This window comes from Saccopteryx bilineata, chromosome 6, assembly GCF_036850765.1.
Source record: "Saccopteryx bilineata isolate mSacBil1 chromosome 6, mSacBil1_pri_phased_curated, whole genome shotgun sequence".
NCBI lineage: Eukaryota > Metazoa > Chordata > Mammalia > Chiroptera > Emballonuridae > Saccopteryx > Saccopteryx bilineata.
The window spans coordinates 200,577,806-200,599,428 of record NC_089495.1 but is presented as its reverse complement, the minus strand read 5'-3'; the positions used below and the strand labels follow the sequence as shown (position 1 = coordinate 200,599,428).

At 45.3% G+C, this 21,623-nt stretch overlaps 1 protein-coding gene across 2 annotated transcripts in view; it reads left to right on the top strand.

Annotated features, from left to right (window-relative positions):
• The window catches only part of CTNNBL1 (catenin beta like 1), a 160,183-nt gene that overhangs the window by 38,989 nt on the left and 99,571 nt on the right, over positions 1 to 21,623 (top strand). For both annotated transcript variants that reach the window (XM_066236851.1, XM_066236850.1), the window contains exons 4-5: positions 8,217 to 8,358; positions 19,310 to 19,405. In XM_066236851.1, coding sequence (XP_066092948.1) covers positions 8,217 to 8,358; positions 19,310 to 19,405 — 238 coding nt within the window. The remainder of the gene's footprint in view (positions 1 to 8,216; positions 8,359 to 19,309; positions 19,406 to 21,623) is intronic.

Sequence of the window (21,623 nt, the reverse complement as noted above, 5' to 3'; positions counted from 1 at the left end):
TCATGGTGGGCAGTAGCAGAGCAACCAAAGTATAAATGAAAAGATAGATTTAACTATAGTAAGTTGTTTTATAAAGATTTATTCTGCCAAACTTAGCGAAAATCCGACATAAAGTACTTGGTAAGTAATTATTATTATATGCTTTAGCTTGCTGTAACTCTGCTTTATAAATTTTATAAAGTAAAGTTACTTCCCTAGTTTATAAATCGCCATTTCTGTGGAACCAGTGGGCGGTTAGAAAATTTTACTACTTATAGAGATACAAAAGTGGGCGGTAGGTATAAAAAGGTTGACTACCCCTGCCATAAACCTTTATTTTTTATTTTTTCCTTTATTTAGTGAGAGGAGAGGAGGCAGAGACTGTCTCTCTCTCTCATGTATCCAGACCAGGATCCACCCAGCAAGCCCACTAGGGGACGATGCTCTGACCATCTGGGTCATTGCTCTATTGCTCTGCAACCGAGCTATTTTAGCACCTGAGGTGAGGCCATGGAGCCATCCTCTTCCTGGGGCCAACTCACTCCAGTTGAACCATGGCTGCAGGAGGGAGGGAGGGAGAGAGAAAGAGAGAGAGAGAGAGAGAGAGAAGCAAGAGGGGAAGCAGTGGAAAAGCCCATGGTCGCTTCTCCTGTGTGCCCTGACTGGGAATTGAACCCAGGACATCCACACGCCAGGCCGGCGTTCTATCACTAAACCAACTGGCCAGGGCCTTAAACCTTTCATTTATGCAATGAAATGAAGCTCAGTAAAACAAAGGCATGTTTGTAATACTTTGGAATTATTATGAAAATAGCTTTGAACTTGTAGACCCCTAAAATGATCTGCAGCCTACCTCCTGCCCACATCCTGGGGTCCCAGGCACCACGCTTTATTTATTTATTTATTTATTTATTTATTTATTTATTTATTTATTTATTTATGTATGTATTTTTCTGAAGCTGGAAACCGGGAGAGACAGTCAGACAGACTCCCGCATGTGCCCGACCGGGATCCACCCGGCATGCCCACCAGGGGCCACGCTCTGCCCACCAGGGGGCGTCGCTCTGCCGCGACCAGAGCCACTCTAGCGCCTGGGGCAGAGGCCAAGGAGCCATCCCCAGCGCCCGGGCCATCTTTGCTCCAATGGAGCCTTGGCTGCGGGAGGGGAAGAGAGAGACAGAGAGGAAGAAGGGGGGGTGGAGAAGCAAATGGGCGCTTCTCCTATGTGCCCTGGCCGGGAATCGAACCCGGGTCCCCCGCACGCCAGGCCGACACTCTACCACTGAGCCATCCAGCCAGGGCCCCAGGCACCACGCTTTGAGTACTGCTTATTTAGTTTGAGTGGAGGAAGCATCATGTTCTCTTTGCCCTGACCATTGGTTTTGTGTTTGCAAGAGGACTCATCAGTTTCTCTTGCTTTCCTGAGATGTTTGAACTTTGCTGGTCATTCGCTAATATTCACCCTTGTGTTTAAAGGAGAACACCCTGCTGGTCTGAAGAAACGCACATGCCCAGGCTAGCAGATTATTCCCCGTCACACCAGACGGAATCGATGGCGTGAAGAAATGCGCATGTGCATGCTAGCAGACTGTTCCCCGTCACACCAGACGGAATCGATGGCACCTCTCAGCCTGGGTTACCGTTTTAATAGGTTGCTCCATTTCTTTCCCATTGGCTTCTAATCTGACCCATTCCCTTAGCTATGAGTCATCCTGACAGTGTGCCTCCTCCCTCGACAGCCCTCTACAAAGGTTGTAGTGTGCGCTTTAAATGAGTAGACTCGTACTTTGTTGACAAAAAGAGACGAAAATGTTTTTTGTTATAGCCTTTCAAGCTTGAGGGCACCTAGATTTGTTGAGCACCTATTATGTGCCAGCTGTTGTTAGGCACTTCATATTTGTTAACTCTTTGCATCATCACTGTAAGTCAACTAGGAAAATTAAGAAGCTGAGGTGTAGAATTAGGTTGGTTGTTATTTTCTGTCTCCCTTGACCAGGTTGGGGTCCTCTGATCTGTATTCCAGTGACATCTCGGACAACACTAGGCCCTTACAATTAATTGTATGTAACGATTGTTTGTATTTGTGCTAGGTTAGGGGCTCCATGAGGACAGCACCTGGGGTTCTTTTGTTATCTGTTACATCCTTGGTCCTAGCACAGTGACTGGCACCTAGTATGTGCACAGTAAATACTTGTTGACATACTGCCCGTGGTTACACAGCCAGGCCATAGTGTGGCTGGGGTGTGACCCAGGTCTGTCTCATTCCCAAGTCCAGGCACTTTCCATTGTATCGTTTACTCATGTAACACTGGACCCCAGTGGTATTTTTATGATGATTTCTTGTTCACAGTTGAGTTTCTGCCTGTTTCTTTCTTTCTTTTCTTTTTTTAAAATAATTTTCTGACTTTCTAAACTTAAAAACATTGGGCTGAGTCTACAGATTTAGAAGAATGTCAAACTTGGAAGGGACTGAAAGGTACAGGCCAGTCTCCCTTCTAATTCTTGATTTTTAATTACACCGGCCTTTATTAATTACGCCCAGTGACAAGTATCTAACTTTTCAGAGGAACCTTTTCATCATTTGGCAGTTCTGACTCCTAATATTTCAACTCAGAATGAAAAAGAATTTGAACAAACTCTATGAGAGGATATCTAGACTCCTATAATCTTGACTGCTTCCTCTCATTAGTTTCTGTATCCCTTCCAAAAGTATGGTTTCCCTAACAAATGTCACAGCACTGAGGGTCATCGAATCAACGTGGCAACTCTGTATTGCCTTCTTTTCAGCAGCCTGAGACCACAGCAGCCTTTGTGGCAGCTCATTTCCTCGGCTCCCGTTTGGCGGGCATCTCCCGAGCCGTGGACCAGGGAGGATGCCCACTGGTGTCCAGAGATGAGTGAATGCGTGGTCTCTGTAGCTCATGGTCTGGTTGGTATTATGGCCACAGCTGACTAAAACCATGGAGTTCTTGCAATGCACGTGCTCTTGTTAAACTGTATCTTTCCCACCCCAGGCGTTTGTACTTGGCTTTTTGGTTCAGGGCAGCGCTCCGTTTGGATCCGAGGGAGTCTCCCTCCTGTTAGATTTGGCCCATCATCCTTGCCTGTCAGGAACGTTTGGAATTGATTCTGTCAGCTGCTGTGTTCACTTTCTCTGTGAGCTTTGTGTTATTTGACATTTGTTAAGTATGCCTTTTATATACCTTCACTCAAGTTATTGATAAAAAAAAATGTAACAATAAAATAATATAGTTGATCTAAACAAGCCTTAGGATGGAGCCCTTTGAATAGCACCAGAGGCTTCTCTCTAGGCTTCATTCATTCATTCATTCATTCATTATGACCCAGGTGCCCGAATCTTTTCCTTTTACTCAACGTGATTTTGTTTATTACTGGTAGTGCCTAGTCTCCCTTGCTCGTTCTTCTTGGTGAGCTTTAAAAATCTTTTGTCAAGTTACTCTTCAGAAATCAGATTTTGTTTTTAAAGTATCCATTTATGGCAAATAAGCCTTAGAGTTTTGCTGAGCCCATTAGGTTCAAAGATTATATTAAGGTGACCAACATTTTTACAATGAAAAGGAGGACAAAAGTAAATTGAAGAAAACAGTATCATAAATAAAAGAAACATTTTATTCATTGCAACAATAATACACTATGATAAATACATAATAAAAACATTTTTAATATTTTATATTGTAATTATGCTTACATGCCTATTAATTTTTAATGATAATTGTAAGAAAAAAGTACTTATTTAGATACAAATACATCAAATCACACACAATGGATTGACTCTGCATCGATCGAATACGGACATTTACAGATTAGTCTTCCAATATCAAAAAGGAGGACATGTAGGAGGACACTTTTGGAGGGAGGACAGAACTTACAAAAGAAAGACTGTCCTCCCTAAAGGAGGACGATTGGTCACCTTATTATATAGATCTACTACCCCTCGGAATATCTGAATTCTGCACCAGCCCTTCCAAGTCATAATCTGTCTGATATGGCTTCCATACTTCAGGTGATGGGAGCAATCTAAAAAGGTGGGCTGTTCATAAGCACAGTTAAAAGAGCCTTAAGAAAAGAAGTATGGGCCCTGGCCGGTTGGCTCAGTGGTAGAGCGTCGGCCTGGCGTGCAGAAGTCCCGGGTTCGATTCCTGGCCAGGGCACACAGGAGAAGCGCCCATCTGCTTCTCCACCCCTCCCCCTCTCCTTCCTCTCTGTCTCTCTCTTCCCCTCCTGCAGCTGAGGCTCCATTGGAGCAAAAGATGGCCCAGGCGCTGGAGATGGCTCCTTGGCCTCTGCCCCAGGCGCTAGAGTGGCTCTGGTCGCGACCAAGCGACGCCCCGGATGGGCAGAGCATCGCCCCCTGGTGGGTGTGCCGGGTGGATCCCGGTCGGGAGTCTGTCTGACTGCCTCCCCATTTCCAGCTTCAGAAAAATACAAAAAAAAAAAAAAAAAGAAAAGAAAAACAGTATGGCCTGACCAGGCAGTGGATAGAGCATCGGACTGGGACTCAGAGGACCCAGGTTCTAAACTCCAAGGTCACTGGCTTGAGTTTGCGCTCATCTAGCTTGAACATGGACTCACCAACTTGAGAGCAGGTTTGCCGGCTTGAGCGTGGGATCATAGACATGACCCCATGGTCGCTGGCTTGAGCCCAAAGTCACCAGCTTGAGCAAGGGGTCACTTGCTCTGCTGTAGCCCCCTGGTCAAGGCACATATGAGAAAGCAATCAATGAACAACTAGGGTGTCACAACGAAGAATTGATACTTCCCATTTCTCTCTCCCTTTCTGTCTGTCTGTCCCTCTCTCTGTCTCTGTCTCTGTCTCTTGCTATTAAGAAAAAAGTAGTATAGATGGAGGGGGGATCTTGACAAAAATAATTTTGAAATGTACTTGGAATGCTAGGCCCGTGAGACTAGACAGGAAGCATTGAGAAAGAAGACTGGAAAGGAAGCCTTTCTGCAGTAACAGACGGAAAACATGCTGTAACAATGTGGGGGTGTGGTCCTGGCTCGGGAGTGTGCAGACAGATCAATGCACGAGTGGAAAGCCTGTAAACAGATGAGAGTACACATTAAAATTTCTAGTCTGATGGAGGTGGCGTCTCTTCAGAACTATAGAAAAAGAGTAAATCATAGTATTAGAGCAATTGGCCAATCATTTGCAGAAAATAAAGTTAGAGCTTTATCCTATATCATACAATAAAATAAATTTCAGATTTATTTACTCCTGAACATTTAAATATGTATAAACATAAAAGTACATAAAAGTATACCATAAAATATATCTAACTTTAACATACAAAAAAACCTTGCTCAGGATACACGTCAAGTAGAGTTCATAAAAGCAAGGATTTGACTACTTCAAACTTTTGGAAACTGCTATGTCAGAAAGCACAATGTATATACTAATTAAAGGGCAAATATTTTTTTCCTCTTTTTTTTTTTTTTTGCAGCATATGAGAGATTAATTTCATGAATATACAGAGTGCTTATCAATCAATAAATAAGATGATCACCCCAATATAAAATGGGCAAAGAAAAAATATGCATAGCTAATAAACATTAACAAAATTTTAACCATTTGTGTATCAGAAATGTAAAAAGAAAAAAAGCTAGATCTCCTGTCTCAAATTGCAGGAGATTTCAAGTAGATAAATTTGAAGTACTGTTTTGAAGAGGGTGAAGGAAACAGGCACTTGATAACCTGTTAGTACCTTTCTGGCAGAATGGACCACAATCTGCTAACTTATGTGGACTCCTTGACGTGGCGCTTTCCTTCCTGGGAATTTAACCTGGCACAGTCATTATGAGTACAGGTACCGCAGTGCCATTTGTTACACGGAAAGAGTTGGAGACAGCCTGAATGTCTGACAAAGGGGGCTTGGTAAAATAAATGATGGTACATCTCCACGAGAGAATACCATGCAGCTTTTTAAAATGTATTATTTAGAACAGGGGTTTCAGATAGGCTAAATCTCCTAGACCTGCTCGGTGATTGATTGGTAGTGTCTTTTGGAACACGATGTTGAAAAGGATTCCGAAGCCACGTGTGGGCTCCCAGGGAAGGGTGCTGTGCTCAGTGGGGTGTTTTCCCCCCTGGGAGAAGGAGAAAGGCTGACAGCAGTGTTGGATACTGGCGTTCCTGTTGTGGAAGAATGGTTAACGGTGAAGGGAAATTGTCCTGCCTCTGTTAACCGTAGCAAACACCAAATATAGAACTATGTACTATGCAGCTTAGTTTTTTGGTGGGGAAGGGTATGAGTTGAGAAAAATGACTTAAACATATACCAGAATATTATCAATGGTTATTTCTGGTTAATAACATAATGGATGATTACTGCTTACTTTTTGAGGGCTCGTCCCTCTACCCCCAGTTTTTCTATTTTTTTTTTTTTTTTTTTATTAAAAGAGAATTTTGCCTGACCAGGCGGTGGCACAGTGGATAGAGAGTCGGACTGGGATGCGGAGGACCCAGGGTTGAGACCCCGAGGTCGCCAGCTTGAGCGTGGGCTCATCTGGTTTGAGCAAAGCTCACCAGCTTGGACCCAAGGTCGCTGGCTTGAGCAAGGGGTTACTCGGTCTGCTGAAGGCCCGCGGTCAAGGCACATATGAGAAAGCAATCAGTGAACAACTAAGGTGTCACAACGAAAAACTGATGATTGATGCTTCTCCTCTCTCTCCGTTCCTCTCTGTCTGTCCCTATCTATCCCTCTCTCTAACTCTCTCTCTCTGTCTTTGTATATATATTAAAAAAAGATTAAAAGAAAAATAAATGGTAAGAAAAAAAAGTAGTATTTTATAACCAGAAAAACATAAATGTTATTACTAAAATAGTAATGGGGAAAAACAATGGTTAGGGATGTTATCTAAAATATGGGCATGTTTTACAAAGTTACAGTGTCCAAATTTTTTCCTTATAGAATCCAGATTTCTGGAGAGGTGGTGGTTGCCTAGCCCTTCAGCATATGATCCTTCTTTAGTCATTTGTTTATTGTTTGTAACCTCAATTCAGTTAAGCAGGCATCTGTGAATATATGGAGACAAAATATATCATTCCTGCCTCTAAGAAACTTACACTCTAGCAGGGAAGATAGACATAACAATAACAATAGTAGCAGTAGAGGGAGAAGGAGGAGGAGTAGGAGAGAAGAAGTGAGAGCAAACATACAGGCTGGGGCAGAAGTTGTGAGTACGTGAAACACAAGAGTTTATCCTTCTATCATTATTTAATAATTACTGTATTATTTTCCCTATGAACAACTGTAAACCTACTTTTGCCCCACCCTGTGTAGTGCTTTTTGCTTGCCAGGCATTTTTGAAGTGCTTTATGTCTATTGACTCATTTTCGCTTTGTGCTATCCCTAATGAGATAGGTAAACTTATTATCCCATTTGCAGATGGAGAAATGGAGACATAGAGAGGCTAAGTGCCTAGGTCAGGTTCAAACCAAGGCTGTCTGTTCAACCGCTGATTCCTCTCGGTCACTCTCGGGCAGGTACTGTTCAGTCACTTTACACGGAGCAGCTCGTTTCCTTCTCAGGACAGACCTTCCTGTCTTGTTCAGCAAAGACTTCGTGGGCATTTCTTATGAAGACGGAGCAGTTCTGGTGCCAGGGCACAGGGCGGTTGAAAGATTCAAGTGTGCTCTGTAAAGTGTGGTGGTGATTACAGGATGCCAGAGGCCAGATCTGCTTTCTTTTGGGATCTACCTGTTAATCAGCTCACTGGAAGGGAAGTGGGGGAGGGGAGGGTATTTGGGGATGGCAGCAGAATCTCAGTGTGTTTCTCTGGGTAAGGGAAGTAATTGGCCCTTCATCTGAAGTGGCAAGTAAGAGAAACCCCTTTTTGGATAAGTAGGAAAGCTATGTTCAGGGCAACAGAATTGCCACACCAGCGGGTAACATTCACTAATCCTCCAGGACTGGTGGGCAGGTCATTGAATGCTACACGATGCTTTGAGAGCCTCTAAAAGTCAACTTGTGATGGCAAGAGTAAGGGGAACCCTGTAATGAGATCTGAATCTGAGATTGATTTTTGTAATGAGGAAATCGATTTTCCAAGGAAATTATGTGACAGTATGATGTTTGGATGAGTGTCCTTCTTGGTTGGTCTGTTGTGGACACTTTGACAGATCGTCTCTCTGTCTGGCTTGTGTTGCCCTTTGCTCCTCGGCGCTGATAGTACTTCTTTCCTGTCAATGATGCTGTCTTGTTTTCCCCTCCCAGGTTTATGGAATCCGAGCTGGACCTCAATGACATCATTCAGGAGATGCACGTGGTAGCCACCATGCCCGACCTGTACCACCTTCTGGTGGAGCTGAATGCGGTCCAGTCTCTTCTGGGGTTGCTGGGCCACGATAACACAGATATCCTTTCAGATGTGTCCTCAGGAGGAGGGCTGACATGGAGGGCAGTGCTGTTTACTCTCTTCTCCTTCCTGTCTCTGCTGTCACGTCCGATATTCTATTTCCATTCTAATTATCTCCCATCTTGAAACACACACTGCTCTTGACTCATTCGAAAACCCGGCATAAATCAATAAATCTTGGGCAAACTTTAATTGTTCTGTTTGCTCTTATTAGTACTAGAATTCATCGTGATGCATCTGTTCGTACATTAACAGCATGAATTTTTCAGGATCTTGATTTGGAAGCCCATTAGAGAGGCAAGACCAGACAGGATTTGAATTTTTGGTCTAGACGTTACTCCGCTAGCAGATGCCCCAGTGGAGCTGAGACGAGAGGGTGCAGTGAACCGTGCTGGAAAGCACGTTAGAAAGACAGGAATTTATGTTTCGTCCTCTGCTATATTTCTAGTTCCTTAAAGAAAGGCTAGGTGCACAAAAACACGTAGCATTTATTGAGTCAGCCTTAGACCTAAACAGACAATCTAGGTTTGACTCTTCATTTCATTTTTTTTTTTCACTTCATTTTTAGTGTGATATTTGGTGCCCCTTGAAGTCCTTAGTATTCTCATCTGTTAATAACTTTTGGCTTTTATTGTTACTGAGAGAATTAAACGAGATCATACATATGTTAAGCGGTTTCTGATACATAGTAGGCACTTAGTCAATGTTCCTTTTATTTTATTTATTTTATTTTTATTTTTATTTTTTATTAAGTGAGAGGTGGGAAGGCAGAGATAGACTCCCGTGTGCACCCCGACTGGGATCCACCCAGCAAGCCCCCTACCAGGCAATGCTCTGCCTGTTTGGGTTACTGCTCTGTTGCTCAGCAACTGAGCTGTTTTAGTGCTTGAGGTGAGGCCATGGAGCCATATTCAGTGCCCAGGACCAACTTTGCTCCACCCATTTGGAGCCATGGCTGTGGGAGGGGAAGAGAGAAATAGAGAGGATGGGGGAAGGGTGGAGAAGCAGATGGGCACTTCTCCTCTGTGCCCTGACCAGGAATCGGACGTGGGATACCACGTGCTGGGCCAGTGCTCTGCCCCTGAGCCAACGGGCCAGGGCCCAATACTACTTTTAACTGAATCTGAATCATGACTTCGAGAACCCTCTTGTACTTCGTCTTACTATCTGATGTGCCACAGCTTTCGTGTAAAATGTTTCTGATATGCCTGTGGTCGGGGTTATGGGCATTAAAGGAAATTCTCTTCCAATAGTTGTTCTGTGAGAATCCAGGTTTTCGAAGGTAAGAGACAAGTGTAGTTCCTCTGCTTGAGTGATATTCATGGGGAATCTGCTGCTATTTCATGTTATTTTCATCTTTCTGGTAATCTCTCTCCTGAGAGCATGTCTGACTAGGTTCTTTCCTGCCTGATAATTCTCACAGAAATAAATCAGTGAGTAATTTTAATGCAGGTTTCTTGAAGGGTGATCTGAAGCCATTTCTGATGTTTTATGTAATGTTAGACAGTATTAAGAATCGCTGTCAGGCCCCAGATGGATGAGCATTCCCTGGGGTTCATTGCAGTGTTCAGAGTTGTATAAGAACCCTAGTCAATTAGCTTGTTTCTGGGTGAGCTCAGGGCAGGGTCTTAGGAATTCACTCGGTGGACGTGCTTTGAGTGCTTACTATGTACCAGGCGCTGTGCTAGACCCTGAGGGACCGGAGGTTGCACTTGATGCTCAAGCAGCGTCAGCAGTAAGCAGATATTGGGTATCCACATATGATCAGCCCTATTCACGGTGCCAACCGTTCTGTACAGAGTTAGTACCTAGAGTTCTAGTTGTGACTTCACCTTTCTTTTTATTTATTTGCTTATTTTTTCCTTTGTATTTTTCTGAAGTGAGAAGCAGCGAGGCAGAGAGACAGACTCCCGCATATGCCTGACCGGGATCCACCTGGCATGCCCACCAGGGGGCGATGCTCTGCCCATCTGGGGCGTTGCTCTGCTGCAGTCGGAGCCATTGGAGCACCTGAGGCGGAGGCCATGGAGCCATCCTCAGTGCCCGGGCCAACTTTGCTCCAGTGGAGCCTTGGCTGTGGGAGGAGGAGAGAGAGATAGAGAGAAAAGAGAGGGGGAAGGGAGAAGCAGATGGGCACTTTTTCTGTGTGCCCTGGCTGGGAATCAAACCCCGGACTTCCACACACCGCGCCGACACTCTACCACTGAGCCAACCGGCCAGGGCTGACTTCACTTTTCAATCCTCCTGCACAGATTGGTAGATTTTTCTAATCCCAACAGACCTTAGAGATGACTTAGCCCAGTGCCTGTTTATTTATTTAGCGACAGGTCTGAGGTCCTGATGTAGGACAGCTGACTGCTGGGGTTGCGCTGGCTTGCCAGCCCTCAGATCCCGGCCTGTTCTTTCCAGCCTCCGGAGCTTTTCCCTCTGGGACTCACTGCGTCCCCGACAGAGGTGCAGCCAGTCGACTCACTACCTTATTTATGAATTCAGAAATCACCAGTTTTGTTTCTGGAAACACGGGGCTCCTATTTTTTTCTTTTTTTCGATTCCTGCGAAATCTAAATAATAGCAGGAGCTTCCCGAAGATGCTGACGCTTTGCTGGTTGACCAGCCCGGGTCCTGCTGCGGGGAAGGCTGACACAGGCGGCCGCTCCACGGCGGCATCGCGGAAGGCATGAGCATAGCTGTTGCAGGTCGTTGTGGTCACTAGAAGGAGGAGAACCAAGTACCCCGGGATAGCTGGCAGACTGCCCTTCCCTCCTGTTTTCTGAGCGCGAAGCTGTATTTTCTCCCCTCCTGTATACCAGCCTTCACCCTATTGCCCTAATGATATTTTTTTAATCTGATTTTTAATTAGGCCCTCCATCAAATGTGAAGTTCGTTTGAAATTTTTTTAATGACCTAATTTTAATTAGATGCAACAATTAGGGTAAATGTCATCCTCTTCCAAGTCCAATTTATCTTGAAAGGGGTTTCGGGACCGGGCAGGCCCTCTGGACTCGCATCTGCGGAGTCCTCTGCGGCCGGAGCGCTGACCTCTCCCAGCGTGGCCCTGGCTTCTTGTCTTGTCTGTGATCTGTAATGGAAATTTCTCTTCGGGAGACGGTTGTTAACAATTTACTGTTGCACAGCCGTAACTGCCCGAAACACCTTAGCATGAATAAACAATGTCATGGCAGTCATGGCTTAGATTTTTAATCTTTTTTTTTTTTTTTTATTAACTCTTCATTTATCCACCAAGACCACGCGTGGCTGGTTATGTTCCCAGCAAGCGCAGGTCATCTCTGCTTTGTCCTTCTCGGAGAGAACATAAACCGGGGGGATTTTAATTGGATCAGAGGCTGGTTTGCTGTAACCTTAAGAGGCAGAGGAGGTGAGAAAACAGCTTGTGCTTCGTCCTCTCAAGCGTGAGAAGCTGCGTCGGGGTTTATTCCAGCGCTCTGCATGGCTGCGGCTGGCGGGGCTTGTCAGCGCTTCTGTGCCCGCCCCCACCCCCAAGAGACCTGGGCCCAGCCAGCATTTGGCTGCAGACTCGGATTCTGGTCTGTGAAGAGCACCTCTGAGGAGGGGGGCGGAGGGGACACCCCTCCCCCAGTGTGGAAGAGGCGCTCTGAGTGCATCGGAGCGTGCACAGGGTGAAGTCCAACAGCTGCCGCCTTGTAGACATACTGCTTTTTTTTTTTTTTTTTTTTTTTTTTTTTAATCGAACTCAAGTTTTATTCATCATAAAATCCATACAACTCCTCATCACTGTCAAAACTCCCATCCATTAGCTTGTCCTCATCTGTGTCTGATGATGAGTCACTGTCTTCAACAATGAGCGCAAAAACAAAGGCAGAAAAGTGGGAAATGCAAGTAAAAATACCAACAACCATGGTATAAGACACATCCAGTTTTTAGACCTTAAATGTTTTGAAAACAGGTGCATCTTATACATGGGGAATATGGTATATAGGTTTCAAGTGCACATTTCTATGATACATGGTCTGGACATACTGCTTTTTAAAACGTTGTTTTTGGTTTTTTTAAAGGAAATAAACATGTTTAGAGCCCTTTTTCTGTGCACCTTTTGCAGAGTTTCTGCAGAAAAGTGAAACCAAATCAACATTTAAAGATCTTTTCTGAAGGCATTATTGTTAGACAGTTTTTGTGGCCCATTTAAAGCCAAATTTACTCAATTTGCCCGAAGGAACAAGGGGGATAAAACAAGGAGAAGGTAGGACCCTAGATGGTGGCTGAGTATCCCTTCTGCCACCACCAAGAAAACAATCTCCCAGGCACCAAGTCCATACGGATCTTACTTTTGTCTGTCATTTGCTTTGTTCTCAGTTTAAGTGACAAGTCCGTGGAATCCTTCTAAAGTCCTTATGGTAGATCAGTGCGTTTACTGGGTTCTCCCTTAGTATAGTGAGCTCTGCTGGGCTCTATTAAGAAAATGAGAAATGGTAACTCTGGTTGATAGCAAAAACATTCAGATTACTATGTGTGGTGCTAAGTGCCCTTGGAGTGTTATGCTCAGGAAATGCCACTGAAGTTCTGAGAAGGTTTGGGTCACCTCTGGCTTAGGGATGATTAGGGAATTGGACATTGGAGATGGGCAAGCTTTAGATAGAAGTGGAGATTAGAGTTCTTTTCAAGTCTGTTCTCAGAGCCTCTACCTTGGCGATGGAAATTGCCGTTCCTCACTCACTGGAAGCCGACATGCTCTTCCTGGCTGCTCATGCAGTCATCGCACACTTATTGGATATCAAGTCCATTAAAAAAAAATCACAACTACAGATTGTTAGCTAAATGCCCTCTTCTTTAATTTTATTTATTTATTTTGTATTTTTCTGAAGTGAGAACCAGGGAGGCAGGGAGACAGACTCCCACATGCACCTGACTGGGATCCACCCGGCATGCCCACCAGGGGGTGATGCTCTGCCCATCTGAGGCGTTGCTCTGTTGCAACCAGAGCCATTCTAGTGCCTGAGGCAGAGGCCATGGAGCTGTCCTCAGCATCTGGACCAACTTTGCTCCAATGGAGCCTTGGCTGTGGGAGGGGAAGAGAGAGAGAGAGAGAGAGAGAAAGGAGAGGGGGAGGGGTAGAGAAGCAGATGGGCGCTTCTCCTATGTGCCCTGGCCGGGAATCGAACCCAGGACTTCCACATGCTAGGCTGATGCTCTACTGCTGAGCCAACCAGCCAGGGCCTCTTATTTTATTTTTTTAATTTTTTTTAAAATTCATTTTAGAGAGGAGAGAGAAAGGGAGAGAGAGAGAGAGAGAGAAGAGAGAGACAGAGAAGGTGGGGAGGATCTGGAAGCATCAACTCCCATATGTGCCTTGACCAGGTAAGTCCAGGGTTTCGAACTGGTGACCTCAGCATTTCCAGGTCGATGCTTTATCCACTGCGCCACCACAGGGTCAGGCAATCTCTTCTTTAATTTTAAACATCCAGTATCTAAACCCAGTTTATTCAAAGTCTTCTTTCCCTCCATCCATTTGTGATTCAGAGGTCTCGTTGTAATGTTAACTTGAGGCATCAGTACAGTGGGTTGCACATGAACACACAGGGATGGGTGATTTGTTAGTACTAAGTAGATCTTTGGTGCTGGTGGGACAGCTCTTTACCTGTCTAGAATTCTCTTCTAAATTACTGCTTACTTTTCTCAGATTCTAGGAAGCCCAGAGAACTTGCAACGTTGTCCTGTTGGATTTTGTGAAGAATTATGATGGGGATTGGAAAATAAGGTGCAGACAGAGGGATTTTTTAGACTAGCAGGGACCAACTGAACTCGAACAGTTGGGGCCTGAGAATGCTCAAGTGTAACTAACTGCCTGGGACACACCATATTATCCCAGAGGTGTGTACAGTAGTCAGGGGTGCCTTGTGTTAGAGCCCAGTGTTACTGAGCAGGAACAGGGCTGGGTAAGGCTTTTTGAGCCTCCAAAAGGCTTTCTTATTGGACGGGGAGGGAGTTGGCTTGCTCCAGTGTTTCCTGTAAGTCCTGTTGAACAGGACGTGTGAGGAGCTCGTCTCATCTCGGTACTTCCAGAATCCAAGTAACACTGAAAATAATTTACTTCTTTTTCTCATCAGTAGTTTAAATTCCCAGTAATCTGTACTGATACCCTCTCCCCCTTTTGAACCATTTAAATATGCTCTGAAGAAAGTCAGATTAGGTAAAAAGTATCAAAATGGCAATCTAGGAAAAGAACCTCTTAAGGTAACTGTTAAAATTTTTGTTTTTGAGGCTTAGGTGAATTCTGTGTTCCAAAGCAGGGTGGCTGTGGCATACCCTAAGCACTTAATAAACGTTGATGAGTGCATTCACTCCCTCAGGGTAGTTTGATCTAGGACTGGGATGAAATTCCAGAGTCCGGGTTCATTAGCTGGCCAGGTTCAGTGGCTCTGCCTGCTGTTTCAGAAGGAGAAAAACACCATTTTTTCTGTGTTTTGAAGTTCACCTACATTAATTGAGTATCTCTAATCACTATCTTAGTTGAGGAATAAAAGAAAACAGATTTTTAAGAAAGCCTCCTATTCCATTAAATCAGTTATGTATTCTGAATCTATACTGGTTCATTTTTCTGAAGAAAGCCTTTTTGAAATGATTTTTTTAAAGCCATGTGCTTACTGTGTCTTAGCCCTCTTTATTGTTTGTTTGTTTTTTAGATAACATTCCTTAACACATCTCACTGGTAATTAATAAGATTAAAGTTTAGTTTCTGGACCAGAACTCTACATGGTATTAGGCCAAAAACAAATACCTAGAGCCAAAAAACAGAAGCAGACATCCGTCATTTTTTCCAGGAGCCGTGTGTCCTGGACCAATTTGTGCCCAGTTGGCTTTTCCGACTTCACTTCTTATCACAGCAGCTTATTGCCCTGGTAGTGGACAGGTGCCCAGGGAGCGAGTGGGGTGGCCTTTCTGCTCAACATGACAAAATAGGCTATCAAAAACTGTGTTTTAGTAATTCACAGAGAGATAGGCTCTCTGTTTTCCTATTATACTGGGACCGGAGAGCCTTTTACCTCGTGAAATGAAATTGTAACTACACTGGAAAAACCTATCACCCACGCCCGGAGTCTGCTTGTGAAGAAATGCTTGGATGAGTGGCAGACCATGCTGAATTTTCTCATCAAGACTGAGAGTCCATCTGTCTGTCTTCAGTCTCGATTCTGATTCTTCTTTCTGGTCTTTAAGAGACCTCTGTCTTCTGGGTCATGTTATCTTCCCTAGGACAGGAATTGATGATTACAATTATGGACTCATTACGGTCTTGCTAAACGCTCTTTGGTGAAAGCTGGGAATTTATATAAAATCAGTTAGCAGTAGGATTGATGAGAGGTGTACCAGATCTGGTAGCTGGTAACTGGCTTCTTATTGGACTTCCTAACTGAGGCAGGAGAGTAGACAGGGCGGTAGATGCTGGGACATGATCAGAGAAGACTTTGCTTGGTAAGAGTTAAAGACATTTATCTTGTGTCTATATAAAACCACAGCCATTGTCAATTTTTTCCCTATTTTTTTAAAGAAAAAAGTTCCTAGGTTTAATATGACACATTTGTGAGCATGGGAAACTAATCAAAGAAAAATACGATAATTGGCCCATAAGACCGTGGAGGCTGAATAAGGGCTTGATCACTCTGATGTCGGTGGCATAGCTGAAGTATAAATCAGATCTTCTGCTCCCTTATGACCCAGAAAGGGAGGTCCGTGCTGCTGTTAGCTAAAACCTGAGATTCAGATTGTAGAGGCTTTTAGGGAAAATGAAGGCAACAGTGAGGACTTTGGCCATTCTCTGAGAAGACTTGACTAATAGTCTTTTTTTTTTTTTTTTAATTAAATGAAAGGTGGGAAGGCAGAGTCAGACTCCTGCATGCGCCCCAACCCCAAGATCCACGTGGCAAGCCCCCTCCTGGGCAATGCTCTGCTCATTCAAGCTGCTGCTTGGCAACCCAGCTATTTCAGCATCTGAGGCGAGGCCATGGAGCCATCCTCAGTGCCTGGGGCCAACTTGCTCAAACCGTTTGAGCCATGGTTGCGGGAGGAGAAGAGAGAGAGAGTGAAAGAGAAGGGGCTGGGTTGGAGAAGCAGATAGGTGCTTCTCCTGTGTGCCCTGACTGGGAATTGAACCGATGACTTCCGCATGCTGGGCAGATGCTCTAGTGCTGAGCCAACTGGCCAGGGCCGACTAACAGTCTTGATTATAGTACATTCATATTTTATCAGTACTTTGACTTACTTGGCCTTCAAGATCCATGACCTCATTTCATCCTCAGTGAGGTGGGCTGGGCAGAATGACCAGGGGTAATGACCACTGTTTCACCAATGAGGGAACTGAGCTGTAAGGAAGTAAAGGGGCTTCAGCAGGATTCCGTGGCTGGTGATAATTTGGGGATAGATCAGTTCACTAAAGATATGAGGCGAAGATGAATATACTGTGATCCCTGTCCTCGAGGGTGGGATATATATATCCCACCAATCTCTCAGGCTATTGTTTAATTAATCATCTTACATATTAGTTCATAAGTCCTTAGTCATGTGTGGTATTATTCAAAGGATGTACGGACAGTACTTACTGTGTGCTCGATGCACATCCTGTCCTGTAGACATCTGACTTTGTAGTGGGTGGGTGGGTGGATGGGTGGTTGGAGCTTCATTCGTAGTAAATATGCATGTGAGTAGATAATAAGTTTTTACATCAATGTAAGAACTCAAATGTAAGAACTTTTCCAGAGAATAAACGTGCTAGTTTTTTAGATGAGAATGAAAGGGAGTTGTCAGTGTTTTTCTCTTTTTCCTGGGACTGGAATAATTTCTTTTCTCTGTGGTTACCATAGTGTCTCTAGCTAGAATTTACTTGAATCCTGCCCTGTGTAAACCTGGTATATAATCCCCTGTGCATTCATATGAAGTTGAGTGGTCAAAGTATTGTTTTTGCAATCAGATGGACCTAACACTTCCCCTTATGGTTGCAGTGACCTTTAGGTAAGTTACTTGACCACCCTGGGCTTTAGCTTTCTTATCTGTAAAATGGGGATCCCCGTGTAAGCTGTTGTGCGAGTTCAGTTTTACAGTGCTCGGTATAATGGTGACTTTGAAAACTAGTGGTTATTATGGTGACTACTGATGTCTTTAGGGAAGAGAACTACTAATTCCAACTAGTTAGGCTTTCTAGGTGTTAGTTTGTTAGCCTGTTTTGTTTTTTAAATGAATTCAAACAATTTATGTATTTTGGTTTATTGTATTTCAAGTTTCAAGTGCTGTACGTGGTCTTTGTGTCAACAAGCCTCTACTTTGTTCATAAAGGTTATAAGCAGAAAGGAGTTTCGTCCAAAGATCTCTACGCTCTATACACACTATGCTTTATAGCACTCCTATGTTTTGGGCAAATATGACTTTAAAGGATGAAAGACTAAGACACAGGAAGCTTAATAACTTATTCATGATGGTCAGCTTGTCAGTTGTAGATGAATAAAATGAACCTTCAAATAATTTTTCTTTCAGCAAAAGCTGTTCATAAATACCTGGAATGCCAGTTGGCAGTTAGCAAGCCTGTTGTTCTTGTTAACATGTCCTGTATCTCTCCTTTTATTTTCTTTCTTTCCAGTCCTGGGGAAACGCCCCTGACTTGGACCCCTGTTGTCCCACTTCTAGACTCCTGTGTGCCGTAACTTTGGAACAGGTCTTCCTCCTCCAGGCCTGGTGGCCCCCTCACCCCTCATCCACACCCCCCACTCTGTTCTTCCTGCCTTCGTTCTCCCACCCCCAACACACAATGCTTCAGTGCAGCCCGCACACAGCTGTTAAATTATTTCAAAACCCTGTTATTTTACATAGTTACAGTTACAAGGTTCTGGCTCCCCTCCTGGCCTCTTTCTCCTCCTCCTCGTGTGCCTCTGGACATTCTAATCTCTCTGCTTTTGTTCCCGTCCTTTTGCTTTCCTGCCTCCCTGCCCTCCTCATTTTAGTTGCCTGTTTTCTGACCACTCTCCTTTTAACAGCTCATTCTTGATTTCCCAGTTCAAGTTGATTGCTTCTTTCTCAGGACAGCTGCAGTTTATGTTTCTGTATTCATTTGTTGCATGTTGGTGATTGTCAGCAGTGTATAATTTTTTAAATGACTTTGATTATCTAGCTCCTCACTTTATGATGAAGAAACTGAGGCCCAGAATGATGAAGAATAGATTTGCCTTTGTCACCGTCACAGTGCATTATTGATCATAGGCAGGTTGATGGAGCAAAGTGTGTGTGTGTGTCCCCAAGATGATGGAAGAGAAACTTAGTTTAGTTTTGACTTCCAGTTTCCAAATATAACTTCTTTTCTTCTCTGCTTCTTGTTCCTTCCCCTTATCTGTCTCCCTTTCTCTCTGTTTCTGCCTAGTGTTTTATTCTCATTGTTTACATTTCTTCACAGCATGGTATTTAAGGGGAAGGGAGGTTGTGGAGTCTGGCACAGCCTAGTATAAATCCTTCGCTCTCATTTTAAATCTGTTTTGTCATGCCTTGGTCTCTGCAGACTCTCTGGTGAATACCAGCCATGCCGTCTTAGACGTCATTACTTCTATTGAAGGTGAACTAGACATAATTACTCCCCTTGAAGGTGAACTGTAGTTAAGATTATACGGAGTTCCAAGAATTTAAATGATAAGATAAAGCTAAAGGTGTTGGCTTATTTCTCACTGGAAAAGCGACCTCTCAAGTAAACATCTTTGAATTTTTGAAATCTATAAAAAAATATAGTGAGCCCATGGAATAAGTTGTCAGGAAGGCAGCATAAGGAAAGAGTTAACATTTATTAAACACCCCCAGCCTTGTTGAAGAGATGTTAGTGAAACCGGAGTGTCTTAAAGGTAAACTGGGATGAAGCGATGGACAGGGGAATGGGAGGGAGCCACATCTTGTAGTAAAACGTCAGTGGGGGTTTGGTATTTGTGTGATACCCTTAACACTTCCACATGTGTCCATCGCTGTGGTGGACTTGCTGCAGGAGTTAACCGACATCGACACCCTCCATGAGAGCGAGGAGGGCGCGGAAGTGCTCATCGATGCTCTGGTGAGTTGCACGTCTGCCTGGGGTTTTGCAGGATTGTGTGAGGTGTGGCATTATCACCACCACCGTCTCTGTGAGTGGCACCGGCTGGGGACAGGTAGAGCGCCCTGGCAAGACTGGAGTGTGTGAGGAGAGTAAGAACATAGAAACGCCACCCGCACGGTACCTTATTCTTTGAAATTGTGTTCGGGGAGGGGTTCTAGAGGCCTAGCATTTATTAACCATCACTCGGTGTATTCCTCACCACGTCCTCTCAGACGGGTATTGTTGCTGCTACTCCCGCTCCCAGGTCTGAAGCTGAGGCACAGAGAGGCAGAACAACCTGCCCGCAGTCACACAGTTGGGATCTGAGCCTGTGTTCTTCTTGACTCCATGTTCCTGTTCCTCTACACTCACCTGTGCTGCTACTGACCTTTTAACAAAAAGTTTTGCCGATATTTCTTTCCTCCTCTGGCTGTTGTAATTCCAGGCGCAGGAGAGGACAGGTGTCATCATTACTTACTTCACACACAGACATTCCGAGAATGTTAAAAATGAGAGCGAGCCTTCTAGCACATCCGGCGGGGTTGCAGCCCTGCTGTAGGAGACAGGGCCGGCGATCTCGACACTCTCTTCGCTGGAGGCTTGGCAGGGCCTCCGACTCGTCCTCAGCTGTTGCTCTGGGCAGTGGGCAACCAAGGGAGTTTGTTTGTCAGGTGAACCCATTGCCCCCTCGCCTCACTTTACGTATGAGGAACCCTGCTGCAGAAGTGAAGGCATCCACTGGGTCCCTCTGCCAGCCCCTGTACCAGTGGAGAGGAGAGCCTGTGTGTTCTGTTCCACACTGCAGTCCCGCTCCCCCACACCACCTCCTGCTCCCACCAGCCCGCGACCAGAGGGCTCAGGCTGCCGTGGGGCCTGGCTGCCCACAGGGACTCAGTATAGCCCAGCCTCCTGCCTGATCTGTCCTGTGGAGCTCTGCCCGCCTGCCAGCCCACGACCAGAGGGCTCAGGCTGCCGTGGGGCCTGGCTGCCCACAGGGACTCAGTATAGCCCAGCCTCCTGCCTGCTATGTCCTGTGGAGCTCTGCCCGCCTGCCAGCCCGCGACCAGAGGGCTCAGAGGCCGCCATGGCGCCGTGGCTGCCCCTTTATTTTCCCTTTGAACCACGGTGCAGAGAGAAAAGGACTTTGTTTTGAGGCGCATCGGAAGGAAGGCTGTGGCACTTGCTCCTTCGCCGTGTCCCCACAGTGTCATTTGTGCAGGCTTGCCTTCCAGAGGTTAATTACAGTGGCCCTGAATGAGCCTCTTTGCTTGGTCCCGGGCTGATTTTAATTACCATCCTTCGCCCGTGTGAATAGAGGAGCCGGAGAGGCCCGCCTGGCTGCCGACCGAGCTGCCGGCTCGGAAGCGGGGTTCACACAAAGCCCCCTTTGTGTTTTCCGTGTCGCCAAGCCCACCAGCAGACGCTGGGTCGTGAGGATGTTATTGTTTGTGTGGAAAGAGTTCACCCTCCGTCTGGGGAGCCGTTACATGGCTGCTACACAGGGTGTTCCGTTTGTTTAGGTTTTTTATTTTTATATTAATATTTTGACTCTGATAGCTTTATTATATTGGTGGGGCTGGTGTGACTAACAGTTGAACATTCCTGGACTCCCACATATGATTTGCTTGTCTACAGCCGGTCAGAAGCCATCAGTAAATATTAGAGAGCGGAGCCAGTGGGTGGTCTTCCATTTATTTTTTTTCTACCCTTGTGCTGCATTCAGCAAGAAGGGGGATGAGGCCCTGGCCGATTGGCTCAGCGGTAGAGCGTCGGCCTAGCGTGCGGAGGACCCGGGTTCGATTCCGGCCAGGGCACACAGGAGAAGCGCCCATTTGCTTCTCCACCCCTCCGCCGCGCTTTCCCTCTCTGTCTCTCTCTTCCCCTCCCGCAGCCGAGGCTCCGTTGGAGCAAAGATGGCCCGGGCGCTGGGGATGGCTCTGTGGCCTCTGCCCCAGGCGCTAGAGTGGCTCTGGTCGCAACATGGCGACGCCCAGGATGGGCAGAGCATCGCCCCCTGGTGGGCAGAGCGTCGCCCCTGGTGGGCGTGCCGGGTGGATCCCGGTCGGGCGCATGCGGGAGTCTGTCTGGCTGTCTCTCCCTGTTTCCAGCTTCAGAAAAATGAAAAAAAAAATAATAAAATAAAATAAAAAAAAGAAGTGTGATGAGTGTTCTTATATTACAAGGGGTTGAGTCATCT